The following is an 18,661-nucleotide window of genomic DNA, read 5'->3' as shown; positions in this document are numbered from 1 at the left end:
AAAAGTTACGACAACGAAATATCCAAAATTGGGGCAACTTTTGGAGCTGAAACTAGTTGTAACAGTGAGGTTTGTGCCTGAAATGACATCACACTTTTGCTCATGAATATGGAAATAAGAATACAAATAACAAATAACAACGGCACCAAAATACCCTTGAAAATAGCAAACCGAAAATTGAAAAAACTGATAGATGATACATAAAGGTGAATTTTCAAGGATTGCATTACAAAAAAGTTGCTCTTTAAAAACAGATTTGTGTGACAATAATGCAATGGTTAAATTGAAAGAACAGTTAAAACAAAAGAGAGAGGAACGACTCCAAGTGCCCCGTTTTTTTTTAACCAATGTGCCCTTTTTTTTAACGTGTAACACCCCCTCCCCACCCATCAAAATTAACTTGCTACCTAATGAAACATGCAACTGATGATGCGCATGAATTAATTTTTAACTTCAGCCATGACGATTCAGCTGACGTTGCAGCGTGAATAAATTTTTAACTTATGCCATGACGATGCAATTGACGATTAATTTTTTATTTCTGCCACGACGATGCAACTGACGATTAATTTTCAACTTGTGCCATGACGATGCAACTAACAATTAATTTTTAATTTCTGCCATGACGATGCAACTGACGATTAATTTTTAACTTCAGCCATGACGATGTAACTGATGATTAATTTTTTATTTCTGCCATGACGATGCAACTGACGATTAATTTTTAACTTCTGCCATTGTGTATAAAAACCACATTAAACTCAGAAATAAAAACTTACCAGATCCGCTTGACACCCGTCTGGTGTATGTACACATGATACAAAACAAGAATTTCCTTATCTATTAAAGGTAGCGTCCATCATTTGTAACGTTTGCATTTTGTTCGTTTAAGGTAACAAAAGTGCTCAAAATCTAAAGAAGGGTGCTGAACAACTAACATGATGAAGTTTTAGCTCAGTGAATGTTGTATATTCTGAGAAAGCAACATTCCAGGATCTTGATTTCAAATCAAAAGTTGCCGAGTCATGTTTTGAATTGAGCCTGAATTCAGTGTCCGAGACTCATTCTCATTCAGCCGCTGCAGCTCAGGATGTCGCGCGCTGAACCGATGAATTATAGCAACTGGGCATGCGTGTGCATCACGTCAACGCTTGCGTGCCCTTTGCTGAATAAAAAACAACTACTAACAGACATTTCCAACGATATGTCTTTAGACGCATCGTTGGCCAAAGGCCTTCTTTCATTGATTTCTTCAAAACGACAGCTTGCCAGAAAGAATAATTTCACAGGGAGTTTAGTCCCCTTACTATCTCCAAACCAAGTAAGCTTTCCAACAATAATTACGTCAGTTACTTTTTGGATAGCTGCAAATGATGGACTGTACCTTTAACCGAGACTGAAAATGTACCAATGCATCTACATGGAGACAAGTCAGGTGCTATGTCAACACTGACTCACCCGTTCAAATATTTCCTCGTTCATGGAAGGTTTGTGCTTTGTTGCCCTCTTCACTTTCAGCTTGTCCACGAGTGGTTTGATTGTTGTTCCCTAGTTGTGAAGAATTACACACACAAAATTGAACATTCAGTGTTGAAGTGAATGAAAAATGAACTGAAACAAAAGAAAAATCATATTATAAATACAAATAGATTACAAAGAAAGTCTTGAACTTTCCTTTTCAATTTAATAAAGCTTGTATATACATGCTTTTTTCAAACTTTTGATTTTCTCTCTGAAAGAATTTCAAAGGAATGTCATGTAACAAATAAATTTGCTTGTTTGCATTTGCAGGCCTTTTATACAGTTTTTAAAAAGTGGTTTTTAAATGGCACGCTCCTGTTCAGAAAGTTTTGACCGAAATGCTATAAATATATTCATATCAAGTGATGTTACTGTATGTTAATTGTGGAATCACATGTTTTGTGTTCGCCTGGTCTGATCCTAGCTACGCGATGAGCAATGTAATGCTAGAAAATTTCCAAATCCAATTTGAAAATTCATTTTTTGGGTGCCACACCAAAAAGGCATTTATAGTTTATCTTTAAATTGTCTGAAGTAATGAATAAAATTCAGAGCAAATAATATGAAGTACAGGAGGAACAAAATATAATTTTGTTTTGGTGAAGTTGTTAAGTTTCTAATTCACTGCTTTTAAGGAATGTTTGGGTTCCTTTTAGAGTTGTCATTTGATGGCAACTTAAAATCTTGGCATGGCCCATATTGCCAATCACATATAATTGAACAGGGTGGTGCAAAAAGACGGAAACCCGCTTTTGACAGCAATTTTCACCTACTTGTTGAGCGTATTTCAAAAATTCAGTTTAATGGTATTAAAATATTTAAACAAAGGTGACGAAAACATAATTTGTGCATATTTTGTCTCTGAGATATGGTAGTTTAAAAATGTCATGTGCCAAATCTTTTTGTCCACTGACGGCTTTATTCCATCCACTTGACTGAGCTCCAGAGCTTGATTTGAAGGCAAAAAAATACTACACAACAATAGAGGAAGGGCCAAAATGTAAGAAACTTGAATTTTTATTTTCACGTAGAGACACATATCTTCACTAATTTTTTTTCACTAATTTTCACTAATTAACTACTGCATTCATTCTAATTACTGGGTTCACGTAAAAATTCAGCTTTCACAGAATCATGTGAAGGTTTCCTTACAGCAAAAATTGTTGCAAAGTAGTATTTTTTGCAGTTTTAAAATAGGAGAAACTTCTTTAGCGATTATCCTAAAAACGCTTTTTCTTCAAAATCCACATTATGTGTGGCTCTTCATGAAAACGGTGACGAATTCTTCATCGAGTTCCTCATCCACCCCTTACCTGAATGAAGACAGTGAACAAGATGACCACAATGCACGCCGTGAAGAGAATTTGTTTACTCGGGACAGTCTCTTTGCATAGTAAGGCAACCAGTGAGAAGGCGATGGCGCCCCGCAGGCCACCGTACGCCATGATGAACTGCTCTGTCCTGCAGATGCGAGCCAGACGGAAGGTGTTGGCCACCCAGGTTTGCATAATGACACCTGGAAGATCAATTATTACACAATTGCTGATTGGACATATTTGAAGGTGTCCCTGGGCAACCCACTTTACTGCGATTCCCACCCTTTTTTCTCACTGTGACCATAAGCAGTGACTGCAGTCAACAGGATTTCTATGGCACCATTGCTGTTTAGCTGCTTTGGACAAGGTTCGTGTATGGATGTCGTCCATGACAGTCAGAAGGCATCCCATTTTTACTCTAGTGAAAACTAATGAACCAGGTTTAATAGTACATGTACAACGATGTATCCTACTTTTGATCCTAAATAACTCTGTTGTTTGTCAATGGAATTCCACCAAAATTTCAGGTCATTGTAAACAAGGCATAACAAATTGTACCGGAATGGAGCGAATTTCATCAGCTTTGCGCAAGAGGGTAAAATTTAAATGCCATATAAGAAAAATTACTCTCTTTCAGAATCTGCCACTTTCGACTTGGCGTCCTCCAATGTTGATGCAGCGCTGGAGACCGTGGCGGAAGGCGCGCGCTGCGGCTGGAAGTTTCTGAAGGAATGTAGGATCACCCCTGATGTCATTGCACACCTTCTCGATCGTTTTGCGCAAAACACGATCGAGGAGGTGTGCAAAAACATCAGGGGTGATCCTGCTTTCCTTCAGAAGCTTTCGGCTGCAGCACGCGAGAATTAACATGCCATTTTATGACTGGACATGTGGACTGACTTCATACCGTGGACTTGTGATGCAGTTGTGATCCACCACATACAACTTACCAATACTTCTGTAAAGCAGACAGAAGACGAGTGTGGAGATGACAAAGACGGTGTTCCATTTATGCTGACTGGGGTCCACCAGCGTTGTGACGCCAAGAAAGATGAAAATGATGGTCTCGCTGATGCTGCTCAACATCTTCAAGAAGTACTTGATGGTGGTGTGGGACTTCTGGGAGATGTTGGCCTCCACGTAGGGCTTCATGAAGATGGCACAAAAGACAATCCTGCAAGAAGAACGACTCCGTCTAGTTTTGCACAGCAGACGAAAATTGCTCCGAAAATTCAGAGTGCACTTACACTAGTGAATAAGCCAGTTCGCTTTTGAAACTGCTCACAAGCGCACAGAAATATTTGATAGCTTTACTTTCTGAGTGACCAATTTGCCATGTGTGTGTAAAATCAATTTCAAAGTAGTGGCTGGAGAAAAAAAATTTTATAATTAAGTTGGAATTCAACTATTCGGTTTAGATTTAAAAAACCAGATATTCGAAACCAACATTTACAAAAAAATTGACCTTTCCCCTTGTTTTGTGAAGCTTAAGAAAACAAGTGAAACATCTTATGCTAAGTAAAGAACAGCTAAATACCAGTCATAAGCAATGTACATCGCATGGCGTTTGGGCCGGTAACCTGATTATATCAAGCAAGGTTTTTTTGTGCTTAAGCAAATTCTGTGCTTAAGCAGCTCTATGAAATTGGCCCGGAAGCAATGTGGAAGACCCAATTTTGGGTTATCAAAAATCTTGATGACAAAATTGTGTTATATTGTAATAATTAGGCATTTAAATATATATCGGTGCATGCACCTACAATCAAATCTGTACTGACATATGCAGAGCAATTTTCATTGCTCTAAGTGTAACAAGATATTTTTTTCTTGGTAATAAAATGACATTTCAAATAGTCTGGCCTATGCATTATGGGCAGCCAACGAGCTTAAAATGGCATCAACTAAACATTGACATAATAACTTTGCTGGTAGTCGGCTAATCCAACCATTGATCTTCACAAATGCAGCTCTGACAGCAGTAAGATTTATAGACACAGAGTTCACATGCTTACAGAGATCATAAGGACACACAAAATGCTATACATCAACATGATCAATGCTAGGCCGAGAATTTTCATTTTGTGTTTACGGTATAACGCCCCCAGAATTTTCCAGGAAAATAGCTTTGTGTTTTGCGTGTGTCTGTCTTTCTGCCTTTTATACCGGTACCTTGTTTACTTTAAGATATCAGTATTCTGTTAATTGACCAATATTAACACACACAAAAACTTTGCCATCGTAAAATTTTACCTAACTTAATTACCCACTTCAAATCCACTAAGGCATTAAATTTGCAGTTGCATATAATTAGTTGCAAACTAATTATATAAATTTGCTGGAGACATTTTGTTTTACAGAGATTTCTATTCACTTTTATCTAAAATATAGGCCAAAGTTACCCCATTCCATGGTACATGTTTAATTGGACGACAGACTACTTAAATCGGACTTACGACAAAATCGAAGAAAGTCGGAACATCTCGGCAGTGAGGTACGCCATGTAGGCCATGGCAAAGACGAAGATGGGCTCGATGACTCGCGCCTTGTGAGTCAGGCGGGTGAGCAGCGACGTCAGAAAGCCATACATAAGTCCAATCAGCACCCCACCAATGGCGACCACGAAGAAGGAGAAGAAGCCACCGACGATGTCGATGGCCATCAGATTATCCGCACCGATGGCATTGAAGGATTCAAACATCCGGTAGAGGACCTTGAAAAACACAAAGTGATTACTACTATTATCTTTAATTCATAAATACAGTTTACCCATTCCCATTGGTTGAGAGCCCGTCACGTGGCCGGTCTTAAACGGATGATAAAGACATGGCTGGCTGGTCTTAAACACTTTTCCAGTGTCACATGAAATTTGGACTCCCATGAAATCCGGTGCCTTTTAACGTTTCATTGGTTGAACGTTCACATTCCTCACGTAGGCACGTGCAATGCTATCAGTGAATCAACATTTCATAGTCCGAAATTCACACAACACCAGCCGAGCTGCATTTTGCGCGACATCGCGCAGTACGCACGACGCGCACGCCAATCTCCTTATGAGGTCAGGAATTTGTAAAGGGGCATTCCATATTATAGTCAGAGGGGTGTTAATTTCATAAAACATGAAGTAAAACTGTTGAACAAAATGGTTGGCAACGTCTAGTTTTTGACTTGTTTTGATTTTTGAACTGAAAAGATTATTTAAAAGGTATTTATGAATGGGAATAAATATGTGCTTGGTTTGGTATTCGCCTCGGGTAATTATCACCCATCCAGACTCCAACAGGTCTTAAACAGAGTTTTTAATACATCCCAAACACATATTTAAATTCCTTTGTATCTTAATTGGAATCCTCGATCCTGATTGGCCCATCCATGGCAACAAGCCGTGCTATTTAAACCACGTAGCACAGCCACGGTCCATACTGCACTCTGAGTATTGTGCTTAAAGATATGCACGCCATTCCATACAACATGCACGTAATAATAACGACAACCACTGGAAATTGTGTGTGCAGCGTGCGTGTTCCATATTTACTGTGCGTTTTTGATTGAAGTTTGATTGAAGATAAATTCGTCAATCCCACTCAACAGCCTCTGAGTCCCACGTACCACTCAGCCTATGGCCTCGTGGCATGTTGGACACAGACGCACTACTTCGTGTTCAAGCATGCGCTCGTGGGATTACTATTAGCAAAGCCAATAATATGGACTCCATCCAACAGTATACGTTTGCTGTACATGTACTGTAATGTTTGTCCGAGAAATTAAAATCTCAAAAACAGGGGGAAAATTCCTGGGGAAATTTCTCCATTAAATCGCAGAACACCCTGGCTTAACATCCCGCAAGCATAATTTTTTTACGATTTGATTAGTTCACATTGAAATCTTGAAAGATGTTCAACCCAACAAGGCGACTTCGACGTCTTGCCTCCTCACTGCTTTGCAACTTCACCGTTTGCACAAGCGACAAAATACTACACTCTACCTTTAATTCATGAAGGCAGGAGGCACTCAACAGTCAAAAACGGTGATTTGACTGCTGGGCTGGCCTTGCTGAAATTGCCAGCCAGAGAGGAAGGGTAATAATTAATTCGTTTTTGATTATTTGAACTTGGATCCGACCACTACTCAAATATTTGCATTAACAACGATTTTACATACATGTGCGCCAGCCTAAATTGCATGGTCATGAATTAATCGGCCCCCGGGATCAGGATTTTTGTGCGCCTGTCGAAAATTGACAATGAGTTCATTACAATTTCAAGACCATCATTTTATCACTCATGTCTGAAAGATTTGGAAGATGAAAATTAGAGCGTATGTTTCCCGCAGATGCCCTCAAATCATGCATGTTGAGTGACTGTCGACATGAAACATGTGGCATTAGACAAACAATGTTAACCACGCAACTGATGCATTCGTAATAACATCCAGGATGTTTTTCTTCATCTGACTGTGACCACTCACATGCTTTCTGAATATTTCAATAGGACAAATTATATTGGGATATCAAAAGATCCTACGGTGTCTGTCTGATATCTGTTTGGCTGATGTCTGTCTGTGTGATCTGTCTGTCTGATGTCTGCAAGGTGCTGAAATGGTATACATTGTATATAAGCCCCCATTTGAGTGCCTCTGAAGTCACAGTCGGGATGCGAAAAAAATGATATATTCCTTTTTGTTTCGCCTTTTTGGCAAATTTCTTTCTTTTAGACCTTGAATGGTTAAATATAACAATGTATCGCTATTACGCAAAACATAACGTTGATGATAAAAAAAATGTGGCAACATTGTACGTCAATCGTATGAATACGTACCATATTCAATATAGCATTGCGAAACATGACTGTATTACGTCAACTGAGGGCGCACTATCAGCAGCGTTATTTATGAAAACAACGATAAACAAATCTGTTTTTGATGAAAAATTGTAGATTTCTTCAAAATGACAGCATGCCAGAAAGAATAATTTCACCGGGAGTTTAGTCCACTTACTATCTTTCAACCAAGTATGATTTTCAACAATAATTACGTCAGTTACTTTTTGGATAGCTACAAATGATGAACTGTAACTTTAAAATTCAACCATTAAAAAATCCTGAAGCATACCAGTATAAACCATATTGCCCGCACCTCATCAAATTGTCAATGTGCTTGCATGAGTGGGAATTTTCATCTCACACTCAATCAAGTGAAGACTCTTCACAAAAGGTCATTTTGAAAGAAAAAAACATATGTCACAGACTGATACATGTATGGTTCGCCAACTCGGGGAAACAGTTGTTTTGAATCACAAAATGTACATGTTGCAAATACATAATAAATGAAACATTTGTGATGCGATCAAGCAAAATGAGTTGTTTGTCGACCCTGGTCAATTTTTTTTTTTTTTTTTTTTTTTTTTTGCACTCATAGTGACCGTTTTAGCCGATTTTCGGCTAACTTTGACAGATTTTTGGTTAAAAAACGAGTTTGACAGAAAATTTGACAGAATGGATTTTTTTTGGCAGATTTCTGGCAGAATTCTGCAAAAATTGTTATTTGACAGAAAAACATAACAAATTTGCAAAAAAAAGGTACATTTGTTTACAAAAAAAATTGAAAGATGACATGTTGATTATCACTTTCTGTGCAGCTTAAATACCTGTGAGCGTTCTAAATATTTTAAAAAGAATTTTGAAGTATGGGCATTTAGCACTAGTGTCTATGGAAATTTTGTTGCAGGGTTGCACCCTTAGTAAATGGGCTAAGCAAGAATCAGCAACAGAACCAGTCACCAGCAACAGACAACAAATTACATCTTGGCTGGTAACCACTTTTAGCTCAGCAAATTACTTACCACAGTGACAGCGTCGTTCAGCAGGGATTCCCCAAACACCAAAATGTACAGCACCTCGTTCACGTGCACCTCCTCAAAAACGGCCAGCACGGCGACGGGATCCACGGCCGAGATGAGACTACTGAATGTCAGACACTCCAATAGGGTTACGTGTACGGTGCCGTTAGGCCCCGGTGTGCTGAACCAGCCCAGCTGGGAGATGCCGTACAGGGAGAAACCGATGGTCATTGTGTTGAAGAGAGTTCCAAAGACAGCGTACATGAGGATGGTGCCGATGTTATCAAAGAATGACCTGGAACAACAAAATGGGAAATTTGTTTGAAAGTGGTCACTATACAGGGTGACCCCACAAAAAATGCAGCCCTAAAAAAAAAAGGGATTGGTGGATTTTTATGTTTTTGGTATCAGATTAAAGCTGAGAGCCTTTTCTTTCAAATACTGAAAAAAAATTATGTAAATAGCACTTTGGGTTGCTGAGAAAATGCATCTTCTACACACACACACAAATACCACAGTAAGGATTGTTACTGTACCTACCAGGTATTTTGTCCATGTCCTAATCCTTACAAACAACAAGGCACGTAATATGACAAGAGAACACATAAATTACATGTAGATGGAAATACCTTTTATTTTCCACCTGAAAAGGTATCTCATCCTTTTTAGTCCTATTTTAAACCTTTTGAGCATCATAAATATGTCAAAATACTAAAGAAATTGCATTTAAATGAAGGATAATTGCACAGTAGGCTTGCGGTAAAATGTTTCACAGTTTGAAGTATTTGTGTATATGATGAAAAATGACTACTTTTACATAATTGGCATTTTCTCAGCAAAACCAAAGTGCTATTTTCATGATTTTTTTCCACATTTGAAAGAAAAAGCTCTCAGGTTTAATCTGATACCCAAAACATAAAAATCCACCCATCCTTTTTTTTTAAAGACAAATGTTGTAGGGTTGCATTTTTTTACCACCTTGCATATATGCAGTAAGTGTTCAGGGTAGTTGTGCTTCATTCGTGTAGATTGTAACATTTTGAATTTCACTAACAAAACCACACACTCACTGATTTCAATTGCTCATTTTCAATCATTTCTCATACCTCAAAAGAGTTTTATTCTTAAACTTTTAGTCTCAAATTACGTACTGGTAGGGGGTAATTTTATGCAAAAGTGGACATCACAACCTGAAATGTGGTATCACATGGGAACAACAAGACATTTGAGTTGTACATGCCAGTCAGATGGAATACAGTTTTACATACTATGTACAAGTTTATTTTTTTGTCCAAACAACCTTTTTTTGGCTATAATTATAATTAGATAAATATATTATAGAGTTTTAGTAGTCATTTTGGCGCGTTGTTTTTACATGCTCAAATGAGGGAACATACAACTTTTTAGTTCGCATCATTGGAAAAGCCATGAATATTGGGTATGTTTATGCAAACAAAGGAAATAGATAGTCCGACTAGTCCGAAGACCGCAGCATTCAGAATGTGGTAAGGATGTTAAAAAGTGTCGTGCAAGTAACCATGGAAAAGCCCACAATCATTTACTTGTTGTGCAACGTTTTGCTCAACGTTGCTCAATATTTTAAGCGTGCATAACTAATCTGTTAAGGCTATTGTACATTTTGAGAGGGAAAAAGCGAAACATAATGCAAAATTTTTTGGATCTCGTAACAGAATTCCGTTGCTAACGCATGTAAAAAAAGTGTGCCTGTGGGCATATTATTTTGAAACCGCCTTCAATATTTGCTTTCTTTTGAACAATACCATTTAAGAGGGAATACTTCCATAGGGTATTTGATACCAGTCCCATCTTAATTTTGAGCAGGGTTTCTTTCATTTAAATTCTTTTCCAGGTAACTGCAAATGATCCTATGGGCTTTAAAGACAATATCCTTCTTTCTTTAAGTCAGCAAATAACAAGTGCTTTTTATTTTCTATCACCCCAGTTTGGTTGAGAAATTACATGAGCATAAAAGGGGAAATCACTGTATCATGACCGTTTCTTAACATTAAAATTCTGTTTCTTTTTACATCTTGTTTATGATCATGAAAATGACAACACAGGCAACTGGTTTATTTTAGCAGTGTTTAAACATCATGCATATTGTTTTTCTGTGTACAGTACATGGGATCACAAGTTAAAAAACAGTTCATTTTGAAACCCATACGTGGGAGTAATAGTATATTACTTGCGCATCTGTGTTTGTAAAGGGAATTTTAATGAGACAGCCATCAGAAACAATCAATTTTACAAATCAAAATTGGTAACTTCTATCTTTAAATGTTGGCAATAAATCAATGACACAGAAGCACTCCTTTGTTTACATTCAAACACCTGGTTGGCTAAAACATAAACTAGTGACTGTATTAGCGCCATTTATTTTTAAAACTTTGCCATCGACTTCGATATCAGTGAATTTGTTTTGAGGAAGCACATTTATTTTACGAACAAAATGAAAGTGCCTTGGCACACAGCCTGTGTTTTCCATAGCAAAAAGTCATTCTCTGTAAACCAGAAGCTTCTGTTGGGGAAAGGGGAAGGGGAAGTGCTCTACATAAATGGTTCAAAAAGTCTATATTTTTTTTTAATTAACCCTAACCGAACTCAACCCATCCCAAACCAAAGTCCAACAGCAGGCGTTGTTGAAATCTGTTGGGATGGGTACAGTACCCCTAAACTGATGGTCTTTTACATTGAGTTTGGCATACCAGTACCTCCAGAAACTAAGTCCAACAGTGTGTGTGTACAATTTCCCATGTGGGCGCTGGAATTTGCCAGAATTGGTATGGTTCCTAGTAAATTATGCTAGGGAGTTAGGGTTAATAAATTAGATCAAGAGAGGGTTTGTTTGTAAAAAACTTCTCTAAACAAATTTTTAACTGTCTGTTTTACCCCAAAAAAACTATCTTTTTTCAATTTTGTGCATTTTCAACCCTTCAGACTCCTATTTTGGGTTGTTTTTACACCTCATATGTATGATAACATCCTTCCGACTTATCTTCGTGACACGACTATTTCAAAATTTGCAAAGCAATTGCTCCCAAGTAAAACTTGGAAATATTTTTTTATTCATGTTTCGTTCAAATTGGGTAACATTCATGTTTCAAACATGAATGAAACTGCTGCAAACTGAATCGGGAAGAAAAAAAGTGGTGTCAGGTTGCAACATTCTTTCCAATCGACCAACTTCAAACGCAATTTTCTCAAAACTCGCTTTTGCAGCTGTGTGCACAGATTCATCACTTTGTCAAAACAGTGACGACAGGTTTGTGACTGCTCTATCACACTATTAATATTATCCCCTCATTTAATGTCTATTTATGCCTTGTGCATGGTGACCGTTTTAGCAGATTTTCGGCTAACTTTGACAGATTTTTTTTCCAAAAAAGGGTTTGACAGAAAATTTGAAAGAATGAGAGTTTTTGGCAGATTTCTGGCAGAGTTCTGTAGCAATTGGTTTTGACAGAAAAACAGCAAATTTGGAAAAAAAATGGTACATTTGTTCAAAAAGCCTTCAATCTTTTCAATCAAACCCTTGCATAATGGGACAGGTTGGCTGTTCTAGGTGCTGAGGTTCACTGCGAACTGGATTTTGTCGTGACGCAACCGCGTATTGCTTGAAATTTACGCGATTTCATAACATCTTCATGTGACTATAGATTGTTTATAATGTAATTTTGAACCTTAATTAAGGCAATACTACAACATCTGCATGTGATTTTACGTGTTTAAAGTGTATTTTGAGTAATTCTGGGGAATTTGACAGATTTTTGATAAATGTGACAGATTTTTGAAGTGCATTTAGCAGAATTTGGACATGACATTACCGTCACCCTGGCCTTGTGCCTTGAGTAGCCTATGCACTCGGACATAGAAAGTGCTTTGCTGCATCACGTTCAATTCTTGAATGTGACATTTACTTGACCTATGATCTATTAAGAGATATCAGATGATTGTCATGTCTTGGAACCAGAGTATATACATGTATATATGCGTAATATGTAAGTATTCCTCCAGTGGTGTAAATCTGTGCCGGCGAGTGGGGGGGATGCATGGGGATGACCAAAATCCAAAAATTGCCTGGCCGTGGAAATTCGAAAAAGGGGGAGGGGGAGGCTGGACACCACATTACACTAGGGGGCGCTCTTCGGGATATCGATGTATATCAACATGTATACTTGAGCTTACATCAAAAACTGCGCAGTTTCAAAGCTTTTGTACTTTGTTTCTCCACTTTTCAGTGCTATTGAATACATTTTGTTTGCTGGGATGTTCGAAAAATAACTCGAAATCTGCATTTTTCTTTTCTCATCACGAAAAAGTGGGCGATGATTTAATAGCCCATCCCCCTGGTCGAAAAGTGTGTGGGGGGAATATACCCCCCCCCCCCCCCCATTCACCCTGGGATTCACACCCCAGCATTCCTCTCACCTGGAGGGCATGAAGTAGCCTGCCTCCAGCATGATGGGAGGCAGCAGGAACAGAAAGAAGAGGTCGGTGTCCAGACCAGAGGAGAGACTCGCTGGGAAAACCTTGGGATTGATCGAGATGATACCACCCACGACGAGGCCGATGATGATCAGCAGACAGCTCTCTGGCAGAAACTCCGGTAAACGTGTGTAATGGAAACCTGCAAAGCAAACGAGAATTCCGAGGTTATCTCTCGCCGAATTCCAAGGAAGACGGAAAGGGTCAGGAAAGGCTAAATGGGCACATGCCTGCAGTTTCTTCACAATAAATTGTGGGGTAGGGTATACAATTCCACTGGAATGCATGTTCAAACCCAAAGCAGATCAAGGGGAAGAGCAAAAGTTCAATCAATCAATCAATCAATCAAACCTTTAATTTTTCCCAACACATACATGTACATAATATTACTTAACATTTGAATTATTGTGTATGGATGGATGGAGGTCTCCAAAAAGCATAAGCTTGTCGAGTATTGTACTTGTGCAAGACCTGCAGCCGATTTTACAAAAAAAAGTGAAAAAGTGCCTAGCTTGGGCCATCCATAGGACAAACGCAACAAACTTGTTGCGATAAACTTACGATCGATTCAAAAAAACTTGGAGTAGCTGCGCAATGTTTTAAATAATCTAAACATCTTGGAGAACAATTATACATTTGTTCATTCATGAAACAGTGTTGAATCACCTCAGCCCACCATTACAGAAAGGTTCACAATCTTGTTAATGTGCGAGGGGTATTTGTGTTTTTGAGGGTCACTTTTGCATTAGAAAGGAGACAATTTGTTAGCCCGATCATAATGCTTTCATGTGTGCGTTTGAGGGACAGTTTTTGTCATCTCGAGGGGGCAAGTTTTTTCATCTTGAGGGGGCACATTTATGACCGCGAGAGGGGCACTTTTGTTGTCTGGGAAAATCGGAGGGGGGTGGGGGGGGGGGTCATATCGATATATCAATGGTGCTTAGGCCAAAAAAAAAAGGTCTCCGGTTTCTGGTATGCGCGCGCATCGCCGTAGCCATGCGCGTCGGCAAAATGAAAAAGGTTTTTTTTCAATGAAAGATGATGTCTCAAAACCGCCAAACTCACTGGTTTGACTGGAATCCTGCTGCTGCACAATTTTAACGTGTTTTTAGATTGGGTTATGGTCGAGAATTTGCTTTATGTGGCCTCTCTGGACTCCCATATATTTGCACTAAGTTTAGTCAGGCACCATTTGCAGTCATCAGCCGACATTTGAAGCAAAAAAATCAGGTAAAAAAAAAAAAAAAGCCGTGTCGCCGCACCACTTTTTGGGCAAGCTCCATACCAGAAACCGGAGACTTTTTTTTTTGGCCTTATGCTGCATCTCTTTGGAATTCCTTGCCTAGTGCTTGTTTCCTTCTAACCTACCGGTATGATCTGTCCTGTTTCAAGAGGAATGTCAATTCCTACCTTCGGTTTTTCTGAGTCCTTTTTTTGTTATTTCTCTTGTAGCCCTGTACCTTGAATTAGGGGGGTTGCAGCGCTGTCAGTCTGACATATTGTATTGTGACCTGAATGTCAAGCCCTACAAATAACAAAGAGTTGTGCTACGGTACGGTTGCTCACAAGCATGTATACCGAAGCAGCAATCAAGTAAGTGCTACACTGCTTTTTTTTATAGCCAGGAAAAACAACTGGACATAGAAAAGAGAATCATTTTGGATTTCAACTGCAACGACTGTATTGGCAGTACCATGTACACATACATGTAGAATGGACGGCTAATCAAGAAACGTTCTGTTGTGGTTGTGCTACTGCTGGTTGATAATTAGAAAGAATTTTTTTTAAAGAAAAGATACGAATGTTATCTGGGAGGTTAAAGGCAGAGCGGATCTTTGATGTCACTGTGGGTTATCTGTGGAATTTTCCCTCTGGCTGATCTGAAATTAAAGGGGGATTTTTTTATTTATTTATTGATTTTTTTTTTTTTAAGCGGGCAAAAAATTGATCAGATTTCAACTATTTTCCTATACTAGCCAAAATGGTGAATACCTTTGCACAGCTGTCACAAAAAAATTCAAATTTTGGACTACATGTAGCAATTTCAGAAACTTGGAAGGGGGGGGGGGGGGGGTTTAGCCCCTTACTTAGAATCCTAAGGGTCGTTTTTAATAACAAAAGGGCAACACCGATTTGTCGTCCCAATAAGGCGTGTCGCCCTGTTTAACTGGTATATAGCAATAATAAGCAGAATCTGTCGCCCATCACAGTATTCAGTAGTTTAACTAGACTATACATTAATTATAAATAATAACACAATTTTGTTTCAAAAATCAACATGTAGGCCTATATGTACGTGTGTGTTTGCTGTATTTTTTATTGAGGGCTGTGTACAAAATAATTTTTCTTCTCCAAAATATGAACTTGAATTTACCACATGGGCAATTCAATGGTTACTCACGTTACATTTTGGATGTATTTTTGAGTTTCCTTGGGCTGTAATTACCTTACTTAAAAGGTTTAATAACTGTTATCCCCATGGTAGATAGAGTAGACCTAGACCTACCTAAGCGCCAAAGATGACATCCAGAAAAATGTGTTACATATGATAAACAAGGCGCACAAAATCAGTTACTCACATTACAAAAATGTAACGTGAGTAACCGTGGAATTGCCCACATAAAGAATTATTTGCCAATCATGATCAGCATGTAACGAGGCACAGAGACATGTCATGTGTCACATTTCCTGAAACTGCTTACTTCTGGTACTGAACATTTATTTCCTCATGAGATCAAATTAAGACCAGCCCTGCACACACAGGCACACGTAATAAGATTTTTACCTGTATTCATAGGAAGCAGGATGTATTACGGGTAAGGCCTACTGTTCACAATTATTTTTTTCCGCTTTGTACTGTAGGGGGCCTGTGCATTATTTGTGCCTGTTTTCCCTTTTCATAAGCAGGATATAATGTTGACATTCAATACAGACCATGGGGTTATTAGGTGAAAAAGTTACAGTGTATGCCTACCGGGGTATGGTGCATACAAATCTCTAAATCACATTGGACAATTTCATTTACTTGTATAATATTCAACTTTTGCTTTTGCTGTAATTTTCAGAAACGGATGGATTTGGGGGTTAGGATTTTATAGCAAATATTGTCACACTTAACTGAAGTTTTGTGTCCGTAAATGCAGGATTTTACACAGCTTTAACACAGCACTGAAATTCATTAAGGCATGGAACTTGGTCACAGTGTCCAAAAATGTTGTGATCAATTGACAAGTGTGCAGTGATGCATGACTGAAATGAAATGAAACTCCAGTCACTTGAGGCCAAGGCCTAGGAGTATCTGCACAACCAGACATTTTCAAAATTGACCTCATGGTTTTGTAGTTATTTCAAAAACAGTCAGACAGACACTTTTTTGGGGACACACTGTACAGGCCTATAGTCCAGACTATCAGTTGGGGTGTGTACAATTAAATATTATTGTTTGCATAGCATACATGTTCACTGATAACTCCTAATTTTAGTATCATTTTTGGGAAGTTGTTCAGAGTCTTGCAACTAAAATCTGAAACAACTGGCCCACTGCATGGATAAACTTGTCTGCAACCTATATCCCGGATATTACATGACATGCATGAGATGACTCCAATCTAACCAATGTAATATTCCAGCGATGTCACGCTGTTGCCCACTTAAACATACATGGTCTGGGGCCACACAATAATAAGTGTCGAAGAATTGTTCCCTGACAATGCATTTTACATAAAGCTAGTTAAATACTGCAAATAGGCATCGACAGCAACTATAAACGCCATTCAGTTGTATTGCTGCTGATCTTTCAATCATGTGTATAATTTATTGGGCGCACTATCACTTAAGTAAATATTAACCGACACTTCACTACCGTGTACTTAAAGATTAGCGAAATGAAAACTATCTTCTAAATACTGCAGTACCAGTACGTCGGATCAAACTTTAAAATCCTCCTGCTGTCTGAACCGTTTCAGACAGTCTATTAAAATTAAAACCAATCCTTATTCGCCTGCCATGCCTTTATTTATTTTTGTAGTAAGCACTGTGACTGGTCAAATACTTAGTCAAAATAGGTACATGGTACATGAAGGTACTGATGCATGGTACGTAACGGTACCAGTGCATGGTACATAAAGGTACGATACATGCACTGCTGTTATATAAACAGTCACAGCCAGTCAATCCTAATTAATCTAGGCAAGGAGTTTTTTTTATTTGACTGCTGGGGTGGCCTTATTTAACTTGCAAGCCAGGGGGTGGAGGGGGGTGTTTCTGTCTGAAATTATTGCCCTGTGTCATTTAAATTAAAGGCCAACAAAAAAAATTAATTCTGCTTCCGGTTTCCCTACCTACACTACCTGTATTCTGATTTCTGATAGCCCCCTACCCTAATTTCAGGCATGCAACTGGGAATTTAGGAAAAACGAGGAAATTCCAAAACGCACAAGACTTTGTAAATTTTTTTTTAATTTTTAATGGCATTTATATAAATGTGAAGTAAAAAAACGAAGAAATCAGCAGATCCGAGGGAAAGTTGCATGCCTGTAATTTGTTTATGGACAAAATTGAGAAAAAAACACCCAAAACCATCAATTACTACTCGGCACCTTTTACCCTTGACTACACACGCAGACGCCTCCATATGATCGTACGTGTACACACAAAACTGCCAAATAAAAAAAAATTCCCTACCTACCCTATTTTCAAATGCCATACATGGAAATGGTAACAGAAGTATTTTGGGGGGGGGCCTAACGTCTAAGGCTGCCCTACACAATGGCAGTAAGCTTAGTCTTCACCATCTCGCTACAGTATTCAATGACTGAAATCGATCCGCCTCTCTCACAGGAAACAAGATCTCCTTTCAGTGAATGGGTTTTATAGGGTTCTCAATGGGTCGCGCCGCACGAGTCGTTCTCCAACAAAAGGACCTCAACAAAATACCCACACAAATCCAAACACGGGCGGGTTAAACGTTGAGATCTGCGGAGTGGGTTCGTATCAAACAGGTTGGAGACTAAAAAGGGTAGGATCTAAAAAAAGAAAATTTGGGTAAACACAGTTATTTCTAGAAGCTGAGAAAGCAAAGTTAATGATATCGTGTTCAAAAGCAACAGATTCTTGACAGCATAAAAATGACCTTTGAAATTTGACCATTTAAGAAAGTCAGGTTTTAGGTTCTGTACATCTATGGGTGTAGACTTTTTGAAATTGCTCTATTTTGCTATGGAGCGCAAGCATCATTTTTCAAAATGGTGATGGGCCACAGGACTACTTTTCGGGGTAATCATCTTTGGATGGAATTTTCTCCCAAAAGTCATTGGATTATTGAACAAAAAATGAAGAGAAAATGAAAGATGATGAAATAAGCATTAATTAGATGGGGATCTCATACACCTTGGAGAGTTGTGAGCATTTTTAATAATTTTCAGAAGTACGCGCAATTATTGCTGATATGGTCCGAGCCGGGAATCGAACCCGGGCCACAGTGGTG

General features: G+C 38.5%; 1 protein-coding gene across 5 annotated transcripts in view; it reads right to left on the bottom strand.

Moving 5' to 3' along the window:
• LOC119739552 (sodium/hydrogen exchanger 3-like) overlaps positions 1-18,661 on the bottom strand; it is a 32,945-nt gene that overhangs the window by 10,882 nt on the left and 3,402 nt on the right. For all 5 annotated transcript variants that reach the window (XM_038214535.1, XM_038214532.1, XM_038214531.1 and 2 more), the window contains exons 3-8: positions 13,120-13,318; positions 8,674-8,965; positions 5,291-5,547; positions 3,788-4,011; positions 2,835-3,037; positions 1,459-1,548 (exon numbers count right to left, since the gene is read on the bottom strand). In XM_038214535.1, coding sequence (XP_038070463.1) covers positions 1,459-1,548; positions 2,835-3,037; positions 3,788-4,011; positions 5,291-5,547; positions 8,674-8,965; positions 13,120-13,318 — 1,265 coding nt within the window. The remainder of the gene's footprint in view (positions 1-1,458; positions 1,549-2,834; positions 3,038-3,787; positions 4,012-5,290; positions 5,548-8,673; positions 8,966-13,119; positions 13,319-18,661) is intronic.

The sequence above is a fragment of the Patiria miniata genome, unplaced genomic scaffold (genome assembly GCF_015706575.1).
Source record: "Patiria miniata isolate m_02_andy unplaced genomic scaffold, ASM1570657v1 HiC_scaffold_30, whole genome shotgun sequence".
Taxonomy (NCBI): Eukaryota; Metazoa; Echinodermata; class Asteroidea; order Valvatida; family Asterinidae; genus Patiria; species Patiria miniata.
This window is presented reverse-complemented; position numbering and strand designations above follow the sequence as displayed.